The following is a 21,291-nucleotide window of genomic DNA, read 5'->3' as shown; positions in this document are numbered from 1 at the left end:
GAACCAGGATAGGGGAAGCAAATGGGGGAGGGGAGACAGCTGAGGGAGGGGAAGCTTATGGGGGAAGGAAACCAATGGGACAGGGAAAGAGACGTTGGGGGCGTCCCTTTCCCCCACCCCAAGGTTCTGGGGTAGAAGCCAGAGGCCTGAAGCCAAGACTGGGGCTTTGAGCGGAAACCGGGAGGAGGTGAGTTATTCACAAAGCTCCCGCCTTGCCCTAAGTTTCCAGAAGGTGATGTGGAGTTTCCATCTCTTAGCCACAGACAGGGCCTCCGGAGAAGACAGCTGGCCCTCAGGAGCTGGGGCCCACATGTCTAACTGCCACGCTCTACCCATTTCTCTGGTTGTTCCCCAAGGGCCTGGTGCTGGTGTGCCAAGCATTGTGCATACATCATCTTTTTAAATGGGTCAGAGGAGAAATGATTACCATCCTCACTTTAGGACACTTGTGGGAGCCTTGGAGTGGATAAATTGGCTCTCAAATTCACCCAGCTGCCGCAAATGGGCCGAGGAAGGATTCGAACCCACGGTTCATTTCTCTGCAGCCCAGGCTGCTTCCCCGAGACTCTAGCCCCGCCCGGTTTCCGTAGAAACAAGTACCAGGTGTCTCCATAGCAACCCCTCCGCGGATTCCTGCCTGCCGCTACCTGGTGCGCATGCCCGTCTGCACCGCGCGTGCCGCCCCACGTGATCACCACGCCGGCGGCGGAAGTAAGCGGCGCAGCGCCGGAAGCACAAGGCAGAAGGATCCTGCTGGAGGAGCTGGCGGCATGGGGCAGTCGGGGCGGGTGAGACGCTGCGGCCGGGGGAGCGGGTGGGGCTGGCGGGGTCCCCCCGGCGGCCCTGGCATTGACCGCTCGCCTTTCACCCCCGCAGTCCCGGCACCAGAAGCGTGCGCGCGCCCAGGCGCAGCTCCACAATCTCGAGGCCTACGCCGCGCAGCCACACTCGTTCGTGTTCGCGCGGGGTCGCGCAGGCCGCGGCGTGCGGCAGCTCAGCCTGGACCTGCGTAGGGTCATGGAGCCCCTGACCGCCACCCGCCTGCAGGTCTGCACCACCCACCCCGCCTACATCAGCCACGGGCCCGGTCTTCGCGGCTGCGGAGGTGGCTTCAACCGCGGGATCCCGCGTGGCTTCGGTCTCGGGTGGAGAAAGGGAGCTCTATGGGGAGCATCGTCTCAGCCACTCAGGGTTGTGTGGGGCAGCGGATGAACGCGCTCAGCTGGGGCTTGCCTGAATGCCTAAGGCTGGTGGTTTAGGGACTCGGATGGAAACGGTCTCTCCTAAAGGTCTGGGGAAGTTAACGTCGCACGGCCCAGTTGGATCATCTGCAGACTGGGCGGTGCACAGTATACAAGGGACGAATTCAAGTCGGATTAGTTCTAGAGGTCGAGCGCATTCCACTCCTTTCTTCTCTTTCTCGGAAAAATTAAATGCAAGAAAGGGCATAACAGCTTCAGCTTACAGTCTTTGCTCCAGAAGAGAGATTTATGATGCTTCCATTTTGTTTTTGCAATTCTCAGATACGAAAGAAAAACACTCTGAAGGATTGTGTGGCAGTGGCTGGGCCCCTTGGGGTCACACACTTCCTGATCTTGAGTAAAACGGAGACCAACATCTACTTTGTGAGTTAATACCCACAGCCCTCATCTTCTCCCTGCCCTGTTCCTCCCCCAACTCTCATGATGAACCCATACGCCTCTGAGTTGCCATGATTCTGGCTTCAAAGTAAACGCTCTGAAGAGTTAAGCAGAGGTTCCCACTCCCTGCTCCCTAGCTGAACGCCTCGACTCTCACCAACTGTTTTTTCTGTAGAAGCTGATGCGGCTCCCGGGAGGCCCCACCTTGACCTTCCGGATCAACAAGGTAAGGTTTGGAGGTGGTAGGAGGGCCATGTTGGGTAGAGGATGGGTTTGGGGTGGTGTCAGCCGCATGTGGTCGGCAGGCACCCACTCCTCGCCCTGTCCTGCAGTACACGTTAGTGCGAGACGTCGTCTCCTCCTTGCGCCGACACCGCATGCACGAGCAGCAGTTTGCCCACCCGCCCCTCCTGGTCCTCAACAGTTTCGGTCCCCATGGCATGCATGTGAAGCTCATGGCCACCATGTTCCAGAACCTGTTCCCCTCCATCAATGTGCACAAGGTGAGCGGGTCCTGGTGTGGTGGCAGGTAAGAGTGGATGGGCAGACAGTACAGTAGGTACCACACATAGGCCCTGGGGTTTTTGCTCAGTCTTCACCTCCCAGCATTGAGGCTGAGAGCTCCAGCTCCTGAAGTCCAGTCTCACCCTTGTGTTCTGTGACACTGGGGTAAGAGGCTCCCTCATGAGCTGCCTTACTCTCCGGAAGGTGGAAAATGATGCTGACCATCCTTTATTTCTCGGATGTGTATTGAGTGTTGGGCTGAACAGTGTGGTAGGTGTTGTGACTCCATTTTAAGATAGAAAAATAGTTTGAGGGGCGCCTGGGTGGCTCAGTGGGTTAAGCCTCTGCCTTCAGCTCAGGTCATGACCTCAGGGTCCTGGGATCGAGGCCCGCATCTGGCTCTCTGCTCAGCAGGGAGCCTGCTTTCCCCTCTCTCTGCCTGCGTCTCTGCCTACTTGTGATGTTTCTCTTTGTCAAATAAATAAGTAAAATCTTTAAAAAAAAAAAAAGAGTAAGATGCCTTCTTTTTTAAATACGATTTTTTTAAAGTATTTATTTATTGACTTGACAGAGATCGCAAATAGAGAGGCAGGCAGAGAGAAGGGGGGATGCAAGCTCCCTTCTGAGCAGAGAGCCCAATGCGGGACTTGATCCCAGGACCTTGAGATCATGACCTGAGCCAAAGACAGAGACTTAACCCACTGAGCCACCCAGGTGCCCCTTAAATAAGATTTTTAAAATTTATGTAACAGAGAGAGAGTAGGAGCCGGGGGAGGGGCAAAGGGAGAGGGAGAAGCAGGCTCCCCACTGAGCGGGGAGCCTGGGATCATGACCTGAGCCAGAGGCTCAGACGTTTGGACACCCAGGCACCCAGGACTGGATTTTTTTTTTTTTTTTAAGATTTTATTTATTGATTTGACAGACAGAGAGCACAAGCAGGCAGAGAGGCAGGCAGAGGCAGAGAGAGAAGCAGGCTCCCCACTGAGCAAGGAGCCCAATGCAGGGCTCGATCCCAGGACCCTGAGATCATGACCTGAGCCGAAGGCAGCGGCTTAACCCACTGAGCCACCCAGGCGCCCCCAGGACTGGATTTTTTAACTTGTTTGGTTCCAGGGCCCCAGCTCCTAATGTCTGGCACCAGCAGGTTTCAGACTGGGCTGTTAGATGCTGATCATCAGGGGGTCTGGTGTGGACAGCTTAAGTGGGCCTCAGAACCAGGATTTCAAGCCAGCAGCCCAGCCAGTCCGTTAGGCCCCCCAGCGCTAGCAGCACCCCATGCACCCTTGCTGGGGATTTCTGGAGTGGCCATGGCCTGGGCTTGGTGTGCCATACAGGGAAGCCTGTGGGTGGTTCACGTGGTTCCATGTGCCCCCCTCCCCGCCCCCAGGTGAACCTAAACACCATCAAGCGCTGCCTTCTCATCAATTACAATCCCGACTCCCAGGAGCTGGATTTCCGTCATTAGTGAGTACTGTGAGGGGTGGGCGGGGCCTCACGTGCGGCTGATGACCACGCTGTGACTGAGGCACTGTGATTGCTCAGTCTCAAAGTAAACGCTCTGACGCACTGTGGAAAGGATAGGCGGGTGGAGCCCACCTCCAGTCTCTTGACTCCTGACCCGCCCCCCTTCTCACACCCTGGCTCCTGCAGTAGCATCAAAGTCGTTCCTGTGGGTGCAAGTCGTGGGATGAAGAAGCTTCTACAGGAGAAGTTCCCCAACATGAGCCGTCTGCAGGACATCAGCGAGCTGTTGGCCACGTGAGGAGGGCGCTGGGTGGGAGATCAGTTCAGTCCTGGGGACCCTGGAGCTGTCCCGGGGGCCTGCCGTCCCCTGCTGACCTTGGTGTGTCCTTTGCACAGGGGCACGGGGCTGTCGGAGAGCGAGGCAGAGCCGGATGGCGAGCACAACATTACAGAGCTGGCCCAGGCCGTGGCGGGCCGCGGCAACATGCGGGCCCAGCAGAGCGCCGTGAGGCTCACTGAGGTGAGCGCGGGCCTAGGGGCAGAGGTAACTTCACTGGCAGCCCCCAGCCCTGAGGGAGAACTGACTCTTCCCCCTTGTCTCTCCAGATCGGGCCTCGGATGACGCTGCAGCTCATCAAAATCCAGGAGGGTGTCGGGGAGGGGAACGTGCTGTTCCACAGTTTCGGTGAGAGCGGGGCTGGCCAGCCATGGGGCTGGGAGTCTGAGGCCCTCCAAGGTGGGTCACGGGGTGCACCGGACACTCTCGGGTCATGGTGACCTGTCTCTTCCCGCGCAGTGCACAAGACCGAGGAGGAGCTACAGGCCATCCTGGCAGCCAAGGAGGAGAAGCTGCGGCTCAAGGCCCAGAGGCAGGACCAGCAGGCCCAGAACGTGCAGCGCAAGCGGGAGCAGCGGGAGGCACACAAGTGTGTGGCAGTGGGCTGTGCTGGGGAGGCAGGGTCCCGGGTGCAGGTTGCCACCCTCAGTGCCACCCCTTTGCAGGAAGAAGAGCCTGGCGGGCATGAAGCGGGCACGAGCAGGGGCCGATGGGGATAGCGATGCCGAGGACCCCGGTGTCCCCCCAGAGACAGAGGGGGCTGGCCAGCCGGAGGAAGAGGAGGACGAAGCCGAGTATTTCCGCCAGGCAGTGGGAGAGGAGCCCGATGAGGGTATGTGGCTGGGGTCACCACAGCTGGGCACCTTGGGCTTGTCCCTGTGCTGTGGTGGCCTTGACGCTGTTTTCTTCCCACAGACATGTTCCCAAAGGCAGCCAAACGAAGACGGCCTGCTGGGCCCCCAGGCAAGAAGCAGCAAGGAAAGGCACGGAGGCCTGGTCAAGGCACTGACTCTAGGCCTCCAAAGGCCAAGGGCAGCAGGCCCCAGCGGGGCCAGACCAAGCTGGGACGCAGAGGAGCTGCCTGGGACCGCAGGCGAGGCCAAGCACGGCCACCTAAGAAAGCGGTCTGAGGCGAGACCAGAGCGCCAGATGGAATGCCCCAAATTGGGGCCCACAAGACTCTGCCTTGGGCTGGTGTAGCCCTGGGTTTCCTTTCATAAAGGAGCCATTTCCCCAGCCTCCCATTGTGGCAAATGACTGATTTCCCATAAGTCTGAGTCTGCATTTGCAATGGGGAAACTTGGAGTTCTGCGCATAAAGCCAAGAGGCTCATGGCCAGGAGGCCGGGAATTGGATGGGATTCTGCCCCAAACCTGCGTTCTTTTTCCCCATGCCGAGCAGTGGGAGTGCGGGGCCGCTTCCACGGGTGAAGCTGATGGGCCTCTCGCCGCCTCACCCCGCCCCACGCCCCGCAGCACCCCCAGGATTACTTGCAAGCTTGTAAGGAGCCCGCTCTGGAGGGCAGGGTGTGAAGAGGAAGGAAACCAGGGGGCGGTGGAAGGACTGGAACTGGCTGTGGGCGGAGCTGCAGGGAAGGGAGGGAGGGGCCGGCCGCCGGCTGCTAACTCAGGGACTGGGGACTAGCACTGCAAGGGCAGCCAGGGCAGCCGGCACGCGGGCAATGGCTGCCACCACCTCAGGTGAGGAGCAGACGCTGCTGGGTTGGTTGAGCCCAGCAGAGGTCCTGGGTCCTGCCCGCTGCGCCTCAACCCAGGGTGGAGGGTGGGGGCGGCTGGCTCCCAGGAGGTGGAGGGCGCTGAGTCAACCACGTCTGGACAGGGACTTCCTCCCAGGGCAGAGATTGGACCAGGAGGCAGAAATGTGGCTGGGCCAGCAGTCGGGCAAGGGAGGGGTGCATGCATGGAGCAAGGAGCCAGGGGCACGGAGTCAGCTGGAGAGACCAGGAACAGGTGGTTTGCCCACCCCTGAGGCAGGGTTGGTATGTGCAAGAGAATCCCCTGCACTGCTGAGTCCCAGGCCTTGTTCTGGGCACTGGGAAGCCAGGGGCAGGGCACTCCCTGGCCTCAGGAGATGTTCTGGGGGCTTTCTGAACAGTGGTCAGGTGGACCTATGGGCTTTACAGAAATCGGGGGGACAGGATGCCTTCGCAATGTAAGAGGAGTCGGAACGGGCCTCTCGGGGTTAGAGACCTGGAGGTAAGTGGGGGCTGGTGAGTCAGGCAAAGAGACTCCATGCAAAGGCCCTGAGGTGGAACGTGCCTTAGGGAAGAGCCTGAAAGGTGGTGTGGGAAGGGCTGTCGGGAGTGAGTCACTGAGAGCCTGAGAGGAGAGCAAGCTGGTGGGAGGGAGCCTTTGCTCCCGGGGCCCTTCAGTGGAAGAAGTGAGCACTGTTTTCTCCTGCCAGTGAGGAAGCCAAGAGGGCGCTGAGCAGAGAAATGTGACCTGACCCAGGTGTCCACAGGCACCCTCGGGAGGCTGTGGGGAGAACGGGTTGGGATGAGGTCAGGAACCGGGAGGCCAGGACAGATTCTGAAGATGGCGGCAGTGAGACTTGATGCACCAAGTCTTAGAGGAGTATTGGGGCGCCCCCCCCCCAGCCTGGTGGTTCTGAGTTATCACTCCCGGCTTACACGTGTCCTGCGAAGGCAGTGACCACGCCCCTTCTTAAGGGTTCAGGACCCAGAGCAAGCTTAGTCACCATCACAGGAGAGGACTTTGGCTTCTGAACTTCCTGGGCGGATTTCCTCTGTAAACTGGCAGATGGCTCCCGGGCAGGGAAAGGACTGAGAAAGCGTGTCCCCAGGGGGCTTACATGACCAGGCACAGGGCAGAGGCTCTGGAGGCAGCGAGAGCCACACGAGGAGGGACAGTGCTCACGGGGTGACCCCACCTGCCCACAGGTGCACGGCCCTGCCCAGCCAACTTCTCGGCCTCCATTGATCGTGTTCTCAGCGGCTTCCAGGAAAACTTTCTGTGGCCCCTGCTGGTGGGTGAGTTCCTGGTGGCCGTGGCCAGCAACGGCTTGGCCCTCTACCGCTTCAGCACACGGGAGCAGCGCCCGTGGCACCCCGCCGTGGTCTTTTCAGCCCAGCTGGCCATCAGCGACCTGCTCTACGCCCTGACGCTGCTCCCGCTGGCCGCTTACTTCTACCCGCCCAAAAACTGGCAATACGGGGAGCTGGCCTGCCGCCTGGAGCGCTTCCTCTTCACCTGCAACCTGCTGGGCAGTGTCCTCTTCCTCGCCTGCATCAGCCTCAACCGCTACCTGGGCATCGTCCACCCCTTCTTCGTCCGCAGCAGCCTGCGGCCCAAGCACGCCTGGGCAGTTAGTGCTGCGGGCTGGGCCCTGGCAGCCCTGCTGGCTGCGCCGACGCTTGTCTTCTCCCACCTGAAGCGGCCGCTGGAGGCAGGCGGCTGCACAGCGGTCCAGCCCATGGCCTGCACCAGGTGCATGGGGACGGCAGGTGACCGCCACCTGGAGGCCTACGCAGCCTACAGCACGGCACTGGCGGTGCTGGGCTGTGGCGTGCCCCTGCTGCTCACCCTGGCAGCCTACGGTGCCCTCGGGCGGGCGGTGCTGCGCAGCCACGGCATGACAGCGGCCGAGAAGTTGCGCGTGGTGGTGCTGGTGGCCAGCGGCCTGGCCCTCTATGCCAGCTCCTACGTGCCCTACTACGTCACACAGGTGCTCAACGTGCACGCACGGCAGCGCTGGAGGGCCCGCTGCCCGGCCTTTGCCAATGAGGCTGAGGCCCAGGCAGCACTGGACTGGAGGACCTACATGAGCCACCAGGTCACACGGGGCCTCATGCCCTTGGCCATCTGCCTCCACCCACTGCTCTACATGGCCGTGGCACCCAGCCTGGGCTGCTGCTCCCAGAGCTGCCTCAGCTGCACGGGGAGCCAAACCCCGGAGGAGGCTGCTGGGAGCTCTGGCCAAGTCCTGCCCCTCAAGATCACAGCCACTCCCCACATCTTGGGGCCCTAATCCCCTGAGCCTGGCCCATGACCTATTTTGAGCTGCCACCTTCTCACCACAAGGCACTGAAACTAGCAGCAGAATGGGAGCCAAGAGCCTGGGAGGCCCCTAGCCCCGAGCCACCCCAAACCACCACTTCCTCCCCTACAGAAAGACCTGCTGGGGGCCAGCGAGTGCTCAGGCCAGAGTGGGAGATTCCTGCCTACAGCACTGATCTTAGGGAGGATTCGCCCTGCTAGCCGCAGAGCAGGTGACAGCTGTGAATAAATGAAACAGAATGTGACAACTGGAGCCTTTTTATTGCTGGGAGCCCCGGGCTCTCGGGGGCTACCTTCTAGGGCCATGGGGTCCTGGGGCCGGGGCCGAGAAGCAGCAGCAAAAGTGGCAACTGGCTTAGTTGGTTGATGGCCTAGAGAGAAAGATCGGTGGTGAGGATAGCAAGTGGGAGGGCTCCAGGCCCTGAAAGGAATTCCACGACCCCTTGCCACACACACATGGGGCCTCCGTGACAGTGTGGTGGTCGGGGGACGACACAAGAGGAGCAGTGGGCCCCTCGAGAAGGAAAAGACAGTAAACCCGTAGCTCAGAACAGGCTCGGGGACTATGTGGGGCCCACAGTCAACCCGAGTATTGGCTGGGAAAGGTAGGGGGAGGCGAGGGTGTGGCAGAAGTCTTACTTGGCCCACTCGACGTTGAGGATGAGGTGGTCGTATCCAAAGCCGGACACCCCAGCAATGGCTCGTGCGGCATCCTCACGGCGGTGGAAGCTGATGAAGGCAAAGCCCTGGGGGAGGGGTACGGAGTCAGGGGCTCTCAGGGAACAACCAGGACAGGTGACCCCTTCCCCAACCCCCATGGTCACCAGCCCACCTTGGACTGGCCAGTGGTCTTGTCCTTTGCCAAGTAGATGCGAGAGATGGAGCCAAAGGGCCGGAAGAGCTCCTGGAGGTCAGTCTCACGAGTGTCCTCTGACAGGTTGGTGACACGGATAGTGGCATTGTCGTCGGCTAGACAGGCAAGGGACAACAACTTGTAGAGGACAGCCCTAACCAGGCCCTAAATGAAGGATAATCACGGGACTAACGGGCCCACCCGCCACTCACCTCTGCGGTTGGGCTGCATGGACTCCCCACGGCGGCTGGCCCCATCCCGCAGGCTTGGCGGCACGTACTTCCCCGTCTTGTTCTGGGCAGCCTGCACGGGCTCCAGCTCTGGAGACCAAAGCAGCTGGGTCAGGCCTCACCCTGGCACAGAGGAGGCACACATCCCCCCGGGATGCTGGCAGCTCCAACCCTGAGCCAGCTCCAGCACCATCTATCAAGCCACCGACACCTGGTGGTTCCGAGGCCCGCTGGCCGCAGGGACATGAGGGTCACATCCAGAAAGTCAGAGCAAGAACCCACGGGAGTTGATGCCGCCCAAGGCAACACAGGACTGTGGTCTGCTCAGCTTCACAACACACAGGAACACAGCAGGGACAGATGACAGGCGTGGCTGCACACCTAGTCACAGTGTAGAACCGTCCAGACTCAACCCACTATCAGCAAACCAAACCAAAAGACTTGGACCCCAGTTACGCGTCTGCACGGGTGCGCACACATACCCGCCCCCCCTCCCCAACACACACACACACACACACACACACACACACTCCCGTGGGGACGGATGTATGGGCACATCCGTGGCAGATGGACACAGCACGCTAAGTCTGGTCACGGTCTGCAGCACAATCACACCTGGCAAGTCTCAAGTGCACGCGGTGTAGACACACAGGCATGCAAAGGAATGGTCCACCAGACCCCAACAAGGAACGATGGGTGACACTACCAGCAGTCACAGCACCAGCCCGGCCGGTCTCTCTCTCACACAAACACAGGCCACGTGCCGACGTGAGAGATGACAACTTCCCTCCCAACGGGGACAGCCCCAGCCCCAGCACAAGACCAGGGTCTCTCCCAGGGGTGCACACGACTCTCCCCACCCCACGGCCTGCCAAGCCGCATCCCAGGCCCGAGCACCTCCAGGCAGCTTCTCCTTCTCCCCGGTGGACAGGCCCAGCTGCTCAGCCAACTCCTTCTGCATGGGCCCCAGCGTGTCCTTGTAGGGGCAGCGGGTCGTCCAGTGGTCGCCCTTGCAGATGCGGCAGGACACAATCTTCTGGCCCTTGAGCTTGTTCATCGGGTCCTCCTCTTCCTGGCAGTTCAGATCCTGGCCGGGCAGCCAACGGGGGCTCAGAGCGAGGCTGCCACACCCCGGCCACCACCATCATGGCCACTGGGCCTGCCCTGTTGCCCCACTCACCTCTTTGCTCGTGATGAACGTCATGGATACATCGTCGCTGACCGTAGTGGTGGCCACGTTGGGCCCTGGTGGGTCAAACTCTGAGTTCCCAAACTTCTTCCAGTTCTGGGCTCAGGGCAGGATGGGGGACAGGTAAGGGCAAGTGGGAGCCCCTCCACTGGCACCCCAGACCTACAGTAGCCTCCTTCAGGGTGCCTGGCCCTTGAACCACATTCTTCACCCTCCTGAAAAGCCCCCCATTGTGTGACAATGACAGTTCCTGTTTCCTAGTGGGTCCCACTCCTAGCATGTGCCAGCTCCTAGCTTCATACCAGCTCGGGAGGCAGGGACAGCTTTTGGTCCCAAGTTCCAGGAGAGAGAACCAAGGCCCAGGGGGAAACAGCCCCACAGCTAATCATTCCTGGGGGACCCGTGACAGTAGGTGGGCCAGCTCCCACAAGGAAGTCATGTCCAGGGGTGCACAGAGGTCACCCAGACTGTGAGGGCCATCACTAAACAACCAAAGCCTCAGCTTCCTCCTCTATAAAGTGAGGACAACAAATGCTCCACACCTCCCAGGACAGCTAGGGGGGTGGATGAGAGAACACTTCTTGCAAAGCACTTGGCACTGCGGTCTGGCACAGAGGAAGTGCACAGAAAATTTATGACTATAATTTCTTCCTAAGCACACAGCCCAGTTAAGTGGGAGCTGCTATGACCACGTGAGGGGAGGGCTTGCCTCTGTTCCGCCTGGTAAACGGGCCAAATGGAGTTAAGAATCTAAGCCCACCCACCTTCTGCACCCTGGACTTCTCAGTACCCCCAACAGAGCACAAACACCTCTCGACCTCAGCTCTGCTCCAACACAGTAGGGACAAAGAGCTAAACCCCACGTCTAAAAATAAAGGTATCAGAAAAAAGGATTCCTAATTCCTCTGAGTCAGCTCTGGGACAGCCGCCAAGACAAGGGGAGGAGGGTCTCACCTTTCTCCTTGCGACAGCCTTTGAGGCCTTCCGCGTCTCAATTCTGAATGTGCGGACAATCTGTGGATGGGAGGGGAGAGGCTGGGACTTTCTCTGTCTCAGGGCTCCTGGGGCCATCCCCTCCAGGCCCAAATGCCCCCAAGCCCAGGGGCACCCACTTCCTCCCCCAGCCTCACCTTGAACTTCTTGCCATCTTCATCTATCTTGTACTCTGTCACTGTCTTGATGTTTCCATTGATGACCTCCTTGGGAGGCGGCAGTGGAGCTGGGAGAGAGAAGAGGTGAGGGAACTGAGCGCTGGGGACCAGGAGGGAATGCCGCTGAGAAGAGGCAGCCCTAAATGGAGCAGATGTCCTCACTCACCTCCCGGCAGTAACTCAGGTTCTGGGCTGGTGTCGCCAGTTGCCAGAGGGATCCCCTTGAGGAGCTCGCTGGTGACACATTTGTCTAGGAAAGGGAGTGTGGGGAGGAGGGCTGAGCTGGAGGAGTGGGTACTCCCAAGCTAAAAATGAAGGGACCTTTGGGATGATGCCCACATCAGGGGCCGAGGAGGGCGGGACCAAGGGCTGAGGACTGGCAAGCAACTGCCCTGGGACAGCCGTGCCAGGACGTGGAGCCGTGGTAACCTCGAGCAGTGGCAAGGATGAAAGCGAGAGGCAGCCCATAAAGATACCCGGCGCCAGTATAAAGGCAGGAGGCAGGCTGTTACAACTTCCTCCCCGGAGCAGGTCCGAGCACTGGGCGGTGGCATGCGAGGAGGGGGGACTGGCCAGCGACTATCTGGAATCGGCGACAGGCCGGCCCGGAGGGAGGATAGCGCGGGGCAGACGGTGGCCGTGAAGGGGGATGTGGGATCGGACGGCGGTGCCAGGGTTGGAGCAGGCGGCAGTAACCGGCCTGGGGAACTGGCTGCGGTGACCTGGGACGACCCGGCATACTCACCGTCCTCGCCCTCCTCCTCCACCTGGTCGGCCCAGCTGGGCTTCGAACTGCAAAGACAAGTTTGCGGAGGGGAAAGCTGAGTCGGCGAGGCCAGGCCCCCGCCGGCCCGACGCACCAGGCCCCACGATACTCCCCCAGGACTCCCAAGCCACCCGCCAGGGTCCGCCCCGCGACCCCCAACTCACTCAAAATCTCCAGTCGGCATTTCCAAACCTTCCCCACGCAGCGCAAGCCCGGGCCAGAGAACGGAAGTGAGGGGACGATGAGACTTCCTGTGCCGCCGCCTAGAGCAGCCCGGCACCAGCGCCCACAGCGCCCCCTGCGGACGGAGGTGGAGGTGCCGGTTTGGGGGGCGGCTGCGCGCTGGTACTCAGGCTGAACAGAGGCGCGATTCCATTTACCTTTTAGAAAAATTAAAAATGTGCTAATAACAATAAAGTTCACATATTGAGAGCTTGCTGTATGCCAGGCGCTGCGAGGAGGAAATTATCATTTTCGTTTTGCAGCTGAAGAAATCAAGTCTGGTCTTCCTAGTCTGGGAAGAGTTTTCCTTTTTTTTTTTTTCTTTTTCTTTTTTTTTTTTTTAAGGTTTTATTTATTTATTTGACAGACAAAGAGAGGGAGAGAGCACAAGCAGGGGGAGAGGCAGGCAGAGGGAAAGGGAGGAGCAGGCATAGGATGAGAGAGGAGCCGGCCCCCCGCTGAGCAGGGAGCCCCACGTGGAACTCAGTCCCAGCCGACTGCGATTAACGATTAACGGACTGAGCCATCCAGGCACCCCTCTCTGATATAATCTTTTCCACTTACTTGTTTATTGTCCAGCTCTCCCTTAAGAGTATTAATCTCAGGGCGCCTGGGTGGCTCAGTGGGTTAAGTCTCTGCCTTCGGCTCAGGTCATGATCTCAGGGTCCTGGGATCGAGCCCCGCACCAGGCTCTCTGCTCAGCAGGGAGCCTGCTTCCCCCTCTCTCTGCCTGCCTCTCTGCCTACTTGTGATCTCTCTCATCATATCAAATAAATAAATAAAACCTTTAAAAAAAAAAAAAGAGTATTATTCTCAGGGGGACACACTTGGCTCCCAAGGAGGCCAGAATGAATTCTTGGATAGCAAAACACCTTGGATATTACAATGGCTTGTGGCCCTCCAAAACCTTACTTCTACATATTTAATTTATATCGTTAGGGAGAAATCAGAATTAATCAGGTTGAAATTAAATTACATTGAAAGATAATCCCACTTTTTTCCTTTAGAGGGGCGATAACGTAAAAAGGTTGAGAAACCCTGTATAGAAGGTCATCTGCAGAAAGCAGACATTTCCCTGCTTTGTTTGCCTTTTGGGTGCCCAGCACCCGCGGGCGGGGGGTGGTCTTGCCCATACTAAGTGCTCCATGAATGGGCATTTGGGGCAAGGTGGGAACTGGATCATAAAGAACTTTTTAAACCAGGCTAAGGAGTGTAGGCTCTTTATCCTGTAGGGGGTGAGGATGGCTGAGGTCACGGACATGTTTTGAATGGTGACCCATTGTGACCACATTTTCTTGCGAGAAAGATTGTTCTGGAAGCCTGTAGAGGGTAGAGTGGTAAGAAATGAATTAGCAGATGAGAAAGGAGCCTGGGAAAATGAGCAAAGAAGGGCGTTTTGGCAGTAAGAACAAAAATACAAAGTTTGTGCAAAGGGCCAATAAACATTTGGGCAAACTTACTCAAATTTACTCCAAGAAATGCAAAATCTTAGCAACATAGCAGATGGGCAAAACTTTAAAAATTTGATATTACCCAACGGTAGCAAAGATGTAGAAAAAGAGGCTCTCATACACGCATTAATGCATGAGATTACGCAGACACTTCGGATGGAAATTTGACATTCACTAAAACTTAAAATGAACATATGAATTTTGTTTTATGGTGGCACAGGCTTATGACAGATCAGTTTCCAGTGCACAACACAGTGATTCGACCCTTCTGTACATCGTGTGGCGTTCAATGTCGTCCCCACCTGCCACCATACAAAGTTATTACAATATTTTAAAGATTTTATTTATTTGAGAGTGAGCACAAGCAGGGGGAGTGGGAGAGGGAGAAGCAGGCTCCCCGCTGAGCAGGGAGCCTGACGCGGGGCTTGATCCCAGGACCTGGGATCATGACCTGAGCCGAAGGCTGATGCTTAACCGAATGAGCCATCAAGGTGCCCCCCACAATATTATTGACTGGAATCCCTATGTGGTACTCTTGCCCACCATGACTTGTCGTTGTTGTTGTTTTTTTTTTTATAACTGGGAGTTTGTACCTCTTAATCCCCTTCATCTGATTCACCCGTATCTGTTTTCCTTTGAGCAAGCCAGTAGTTCCACCTGTGAGAAAAACGTATACATGTATGTGAAGATGTGAGAATAATTGTGCAGTATTGTTCATGAGAGCAAAAACTGGGCAGGCCTAGCTGTCCATTATAGGTTAAATAGATTACGGTATGCTATGCCACAATCTATGTGATTAAGAAAATAGATAGATCTCCATTTGTGGTTATGTTAAAATATATATATCTCCCAAGATACTAGGAGGAAGCAAGGTGTAAAAGTGGCATGGATTATAGGGACCGATCTGTGGAAATATTTAATAGCACATATATAGGGGCACCTGGGTGGCTCGGTTGGCTAAACGGCTGCTTTTGGCTCAGGTCATGATCTCAGGGCCCTGGGACCGAGCCCCACGTCGGGCTCTCTGCTCCGCAGGGAGCCTACTTCTTCCTCTCTCTCTCTCTCTCTGCCTGCCTCTCTGCCCCCTTGTCATCTCTGTCTGTCAAATAAATAAATAAAATCTTTTTAAAGAGCACATATATGTAGATATATGCAAACTATTATCTGAAAAGAAATCTCAAACTGGGGGCACCTAGGTGGCTCAGTCTGTTGAGTGTCTGCCTTCAGCTCTTGTGGTGATCCTGGGATTCTGGGATTGAGCCCCACGTCAGGCTCCCTCCTCAGTGAGGCGTCTGCTTCTCCCTCTGCCCCTTCCCCCTGCTCATGCTCTCTCTCAAATAAATAAAATCTTTAAAAAAATATATCAAACTTTCTGAGGGATGTTTCAAGAGGAAGACATCAGGGGAGGAAAGCTTGTTTTTGGAGTTTACTGCTTTATTTAAAAATTTTTACTATGTGTATACATTATTTTGGTTTAAATATAAGCATACACATACATATAACATTATGCACTTTATTTTTTTTTAGATTTTATTTACTTGTCAGAGAGAGAGAGAGAGAGAGACCACAAGCAGGGGGAGAAGCAGGCAAAGGGAGAAGCAGGCTTCCTACCGAGAAGGGAGCCTGATTCGGGGCTCGATCCCACGACGCTGGGATCACGACCCGAGCCGAAGGCAGACGCTTAACGACTGAGCCACCCAGACATCCTAATTATGCACTTTATATATAAATCTGCAGTGTGTAATACACTTGAGATGCAACATATAAATGTATTTTAGTGTGTTTTGCACACCCACTACCCTGCATTCCCTCTTCTAGGATTGGCCTAAGGAAGTTCATGTCTAAGTGTATTAAATTGTCTGTAAAAAGGGTCCAGCACAGTGTGGCTTAAGGGGTTGGAAAGCTGAAAACAGCGCAAGCATCCTGAACAACGGATTAGCTAACTGTCGCTCCACCTGGGCAAGCACAATCCCTAGAGAGAAACTGCACGTCTGTGGGTGCCTACAGCACGCTAACCACTAAAGACGGACGCTTCTGGTCATTTCCATCTGGCTTCATCTTTACTTCCTTTCTGGCATTTTTCTCTATGGAATACTTTTTTTTTCTTTAAACATCAGGCACATATCACTTTTACAAAAAGTCAGGTATTTCCCAGGGAAAAAGAAGAGGTCCCAAGGGAGCACAGGGATGTGGGGAGAAGCTGGAGTCCAAGAGTGGATGGAAAAAAAAACCAACAACAAAAAAGCCCTTGAGTCCCTCTCCTCCTGCTCTTCTTCGCAGCACGAACGTCCTTCCCACATCCGGGATCTCTGTAGGACAGCTACCAGGACCAGAGCCCAACCAGCTGGGCCCAGCGCACGAGGAGGGCCACGGGGACATGTACGGTAGGCCGGTAGGCCGTCCCCCCAGAAACTCTAGCAGCTCTAGGGCTGTTCGCCAGATCTCACGGTGTAGAATTCTACTTCCTGGTATTTTCTGGAAGAAACGAATTTTCCTTCTACAAAAACCCACGTGTTAGAATATGGACACAGATGGGGGGGCGGGGGGGTGGGGTGGGGAGAAGGGGGTTCAAACCACAGGAATGTGTTCTCTCACAGGCCCACAGTCTAGAAGTCTGAGATCCAGGTGCTGAGCGGACAGGGCCCTGCTGAGGCCTTTCTCCTTGGTTTTTGTAGGTGGCCATCTTGGCCCTATGTTTTCACGTGGTCCCTACAGAAGGACACCAGTCATCCAGTCATATGGGATTAGGGTCTCCCTGCATGACCTTATTTTAACCCAGTTATTTCTGTAAAGGTCCGATCTCCAAAGACATTCACATTCTGAGGTCCTTGGGTTCAGGCTTAAACATGAATTTCAGGGCCACACAATTCTGCCCGTGACACAACTCAAAAGTTTACCCGCATATGAATGGATAACCAAAGATAAGCTCTGGTCCATCTCTCCAATGAGGTACAATATAGCGAAAAAGGAGCAAACTAACACCCACAATGACAGGGGTGCATATCCCAGACACAAAAGAAATGATTCCATAGGGTACCATTTGCGGGAAATTATCAAACGGGCAAGACCAACCGATACTGAGAGAAATCAGAACTGAGATGATCTCTGAGGGTGGAGGGGTGCCAGCACCTTCTAAGGTGATGGGAATCTCCTATTTGTCCATCTGAGCCGTGGAGGACACTGGCAGGTGTAAAAGGTAATCCAGCTGTACGCCTATAAGATCTGTACCCTTTAATGAAACCTAGAGAGGGACAAAGCAAGGTTCGTTCACTCCATCTCAATTCTATCCATAGCATTTTTCGCTCTTTAAAAATCACCTTGGGTTGGGGCGCCTGGGTGGCTCAGTGGGTTAAAGCCTCTGCCTTCGGCTCGGGTCATGATCTCAGGGTCCTGGGATCGAGCCCCGCATCGGGCTCTCTGCTCAGCAGAGGGCCTGCTTCCTCCTCTCTCTCTGCCTGCCTCTCTGCCTACTTGTGATCTCTGTCTGTCAAATAAATAAATAAAATCTTTTTAAAAAATAAATAAATAAATAAATAAATAAAAATCACCTTGGGGGCGCCTGGGTGGCTCAGTGGGTTAAAGCCTCTGCCTTCAGCTCGGGTCATGATCTCGGGGTCCTGGGATCGAGCCCCGCATCAGGCTCTCTGCTCTGCTCTGCTCGGCGGGGAGCCTGCTTCCTCCTCTCTCTCTGTCTGCCTCTCTGTCTACTTGTGATCTCTGTCTGTCAAATAAATGAATGAAATCTTAAAAAAAATAAAAAAATAAAAAATCACCTTGTTGGGGCGCCTGGGTGGCTCAGTGGGTTAAGCCTCTGCCTTCGGCTCAGGTCATGATCTCAGGGTCGTGGGATCGAGCCCCAGTATCGGGCTCTCTGCTCAGCAGGGAGTCTGCTTCCTCCTCTCTCTCTCTGCCTGCCTCTCTGCCTGCTTGTGATCTCTGTCTGTCAAATAAATAAATAAAATCTTTAAAAAAAAATCACCTTGTTCATTGTGGATTTTGTCTGCCTGGTTTGGTCTCAGGGCAGGAAGGGACACTGTTGGTTTGTCATCTCGCCATGTGCCCAGACTAGGCACCAGGTCTGGAATAGAGTTGGTGCGCAGTCAGTGGCTGTAGGACACTATCTACTTAAGTTTTCTAGTCACAGATGACCATATGCGAATGTGGACAAAGCCGACAGATGATGGCAGAGTGTGGGGCGTCGTCACGACTTAAAAAGGGAAACAGGTGCTGACCATCCATTTTGGTGATTCTGGGATGCACTGCATTTTTTCTATAGCTTGCCTTTCTTTTTTTTTTTTTAAGATTTTATTTATTTATTTGACAGGGAGAAACACAGCGAGAGAGGGAACACAGCAGGTGGAGTGGGAGAGGGAAAAGCAGGCTCTCAGCCAAGCAAGGAGCCCAATGCGGAACTCGATCCTAGGACCCTGGGATCATGACCCGAGCTGAAGGCAGACGCTTAACTGACTGTGCCACCCAGGCGCCCCTATAGCTTGTCTTTCTTCAAAAACTCCAAATCTGGGGCGCCTGGGTGGCTCAGTCGGTTGGGCGGCTGCCTTCAGCTTGGGCCCTGGGATCGAGCCCCACGTCAGGCTCCCCACTTGGCGGAGAGCCTGCTTCTCCCTCTCCCTCTGCCTGCTGCTCTGCCTACTCATGCTCTCTATCTCTCTGTTAAACAAATAAATATTTTAAAAACAATACAACAATTTAAAACCCCCTACAAACATGCTTGAGAGAGCAAAGCAGGTTGCAGATAGCTATATGCGGTAAGATAGCACTTACCAAATATTTTTTTTTAAAGATTTTATTTATTTATTTGACAGACAGAGATCACAATTAGGCAGAGAGGCAGGCAGAGAGAGAGGAAGGGAAGCAGGCTCCCCGCCGAGCAGAGAGCCCGATGCGGGGCTCGATCCCAGGGCCCCGGGATCATGACCCGAGCCGAAGGCAGAGGCTTTAACCCACTGAGCCACCCAGGCGCCCCCTTACCAACCAAATATTTTTAAAGACCTAGAGAATATGAGGTTTATGGACTCACAAATGTGGGAGCGGTGGAAAAACTTGGACAGGAAGAAGACACGGCAAGCAATGCTCTCCTAGTGGTTATGTCTGGGGAAGTCGCAGAGGGGGATCTGGGAGGCACACAAAAGGGTTATAGCGGTGCCTTGCGTGTTTCTGTCATTATGTCATTTGTCATTATGTCATGCTGTGGGAAACAGCAGGGAAGTTGCTACAAAAAACTCCACACAGAATCAGCACGTGATCCAGCGATCCCACTTCTGGGTACACCCTCAAAGGAATTGAAAGCAGGGACACACACGGATATTTGTACCCGTGCGCAAAGCAGCAGGGATCACTTTGGCAAAAAGCAGAAGCAGCCCCAGTGTCTGTCGACAGACGAATGGGCACACAAAACGTGGTCCATCCAGCCAATGGACCATTATTCAGCCTTAAAAAGGAAGGACCTTTGGACACCTGCTAAGACCCAGACGAACCTTAAGGCCACTGTGCTCAGTGAACCAAGCCAGTCACAAAAGGACAAATACTGCACGATTCCACTCATAGGGGCTCCCTAGAGTCAAGTTCACGGAGACAGGAAGCAGATGGTGGGAGCCAGGGTTGGGGGAGGGGGGGTGGGCCGTCGGGTGATTCATGGGGCAGAAGTTCTGTTTGGGAAGATGAGAAAGTTCTGGAGACGGATGGTGGGGATGGCGGCACGACTGTGGAACTGTGTTTAATGCTACGGAACTGGACGCTGCAAAATGGTTAAAATGGTAATTTCTATGTATTTTAGCGTGATTAAGAAATTAAAAACCCAGGGACATACCCACACCGAACACAATGAGCTACCACGTCACATCCATTAGGACAGATGTTTAATTAACAAACAGAAAACTAAGCATTGGTAAGGAAGGGGAGCAAATGGAACCCTGTGCATTGCTGATGGGAATGGAAACGGGTGCGGCCACTGAGGAAAAGAGTTTGAGACTTTCTCAAACAGTGAAACGCGGGAATTGGCTTCTGGTCTAGCAATTCCACTCCTAGGTATGTACTCAAAATAATTGAGAGAAGAGGGGCGCCTGCGTGGCTCAGTGGGTTAAAGCCTCTGCCTTCGGCTCAGGTCATGATCTCGGGGTCCTGGGATCCAGCCCTGCAACGGGCTCCGTGCTCAGCGGGGGGTCTGCTTGAGTTTCTCTCTCTCCCCCTCTCCCTCTGTCCCTTCCCCTGCTCTAATAAATTTAAGATTTCATTAAATGTAAGATTTAATAAATAAAGCCATAAAAAAAGCAAAACCATGCTCAGTGAAAGAAACCAGATACAAAAGGACGAATACAGGATTCCAATGGGAGGTGCTCGGAGAGCCCAAGCTCGGACAGAAAGGAGAGTAGAGGGGGTTGGCGGGAGGGAGGATAAGGAGTTAGCGTTTAATGACTCTGTTTGGGATAAAAATGTTCTGGAAAGTGCAGTGAGGGTTGCACAACAATGTGAATGCAGTTGAATGGCTCTGGATTATACACTTTAAATGCTTTATAAAAAACAAGCCAACAAAAGCCACGTTAAAAAAAAAAAAAACCCAAACCCAGCCATGATTCTTGACTGAGTAAATTAGATTAAGGGTTACAAAAATGAGCATCTAAATCTATTCTTTCAGCTCATTTACTAACGGCCATTCTGTTGGAGACAAGAGCTTTCTCACCAGCGGGCACCACCAGCTTCTCATTAAATACAGTTTTTGCCAGAAAGGCCTGATTTCTACCCCTTTTAATGATTTCAAAGTACATGATGGTGTTTAACAGTCACTTCAAACGGTAACGGGACTCTGAGCCACCCGTGGATTTCATTGATTAGAGGCACACTAAAATCTACTACAACCCGTGTTCTTGTCAATTCTCCAAGTCCACGAGGTTTTTCTTCCGGGAAAAGGCTGAGTTGAACTCCGACGGAAGATGCCCTGCCAGGCAGCCCGAGAGGCAGAAGCTGCTGGAAGCCATGTCCCCTCCCTCAGCCCCAGGAGTGCCCCCTTGGTCCACAGCCTGGCTCAGACCGGTGCTCTTGGGGTACACAGAGGCAGATGTACCTGACAGGCAGCCACACCCTTGGGCCACCCAGGAGGGACAGGCCACTGCCTGGCTCAGACCCCATGGCCAAGCCACAGTGCAAAACAGTTTCTATGCCTCACACTAAAGTGAATCTTCAGGTGTGCCTGGGTGGCTCAGTGGGTTAAAGCCTCTGCCTTCGGCTCAGGTCATGATCTCAGGGTCCTGGGATTGAGTCCCCGCATCGGGCTCTCTGTTCGGCAGGGAGCCTGCTTCCCCCTCTCTCTGCTTGCCTCTCTGCCTACTTGTGATCTCTGTCAGTCAAATAAGTAAATAAAATCTTTAAAAAAAAAGTGAATCTTCAAATTGTTCTTGGTAGCGAGTTGTATACCTGAAGCAAAGACTTCAGC

The 21,291-nt window shown here is 54.9% G+C and overlaps 3 protein-coding genes across 4 annotated transcripts; 2 read left to right on the top strand and 1 right to left on the bottom strand.

Annotated features, from left to right (window-relative positions):
• The first annotated feature begins 723 nt into the window (after window positions 1-723).
• LOC308353345 (suppressor of SWI4 1 homolog) lies at window positions 724-5,181 on the top strand. The gene is made up of 12 exons (XM_080820192.1): window positions 724-788; window positions 877-1,047; window positions 1,524-1,625; window positions 1,816-1,866; window positions 1,973-2,143; window positions 3,532-3,608; window positions 3,795-3,902; window positions 4,005-4,128; window positions 4,215-4,293; window positions 4,405-4,534; window positions 4,611-4,777; window positions 4,861-5,181. The coding sequence occupies exons 1-12, from the start codon at window positions 771-773 to the stop codon at window positions 5,073-5,075; spliced, it is 1,413 nt and encodes a 470-aa protein (XP_080676318.1). The 5' UTR covers window positions 724-770; the 3' UTR covers window positions 5,076-5,181.
• Window positions 5,182-5,556: 375 nt separating this feature from the next.
• Window positions 5,557-8,222, top strand: P2RY11 (purinergic receptor P2Y11). Its single transcript, XM_080820200.1, has 2 exons — window positions 5,557-5,645; window positions 6,866-8,222. The coding sequence occupies exons 1-2, from the start codon at window positions 5,627-5,629 to the stop codon at window positions 7,951-7,953; spliced, it is 1,107 nt and encodes a 368-aa protein (XP_080676326.1). The 5' UTR covers window positions 5,557-5,626; the 3' UTR covers window positions 7,954-8,222.
• Window positions 8,223-8,224: 2 nt separating this feature from the next.
• EIF3G (eukaryotic translation initiation factor 3 subunit G) lies at window positions 8,225-12,576 on the bottom strand (the record flags this gene model as incomplete). 2 transcript variants are annotated; one of them, XM_080820210.1, is made up of 11 exons in its annotated part: window positions 12,336-12,576; window positions 12,151-12,197; window positions 11,572-11,655; window positions 11,385-11,473; window positions 11,209-11,268; window positions 10,246-10,350; window positions 9,963-10,152; window positions 9,048-9,155; window positions 8,815-8,951; window positions 8,622-8,728; window positions 8,225-8,353 (listed from the first exon to the last, which is right to left on the bottom strand). In XM_080820210.1, exons 1-11 carry the CDS (start codon window positions 12,353-12,355, stop codon window positions 8,338-8,340), a joined length of 963 nt encoding a protein of 320 aa, XP_080676336.1. In that variant the 5' UTR covers window positions 12,356-12,576. The 2 variants fall into 2 exon arrangements, with proteins under 2 accessions (XP_080676336.1, XP_080676337.1); XM_080820211.1 differs by lacking the exon at window positions 8,225-8,353 and having other exon boundaries at window positions 8,618-8,728; window positions 12,336-12,393.
• Window positions 12,577-21,291: the final 8,715 nt, after the last annotated feature.

Source organism: Martes martes, assembly GCF_963455335.1.
Source record: "Martes martes genome assembly, chromosome: 1".
In the NCBI taxonomy this organism is placed as follows: domain Eukaryota; kingdom Metazoa; phylum Chordata; class Mammalia; order Carnivora; family Mustelidae; genus Martes; species Martes martes.
The sequence above is the reverse complement of the archived record's forward strand: the minus strand, read 5'-3'. Positions and strand labels throughout refer to the sequence as shown.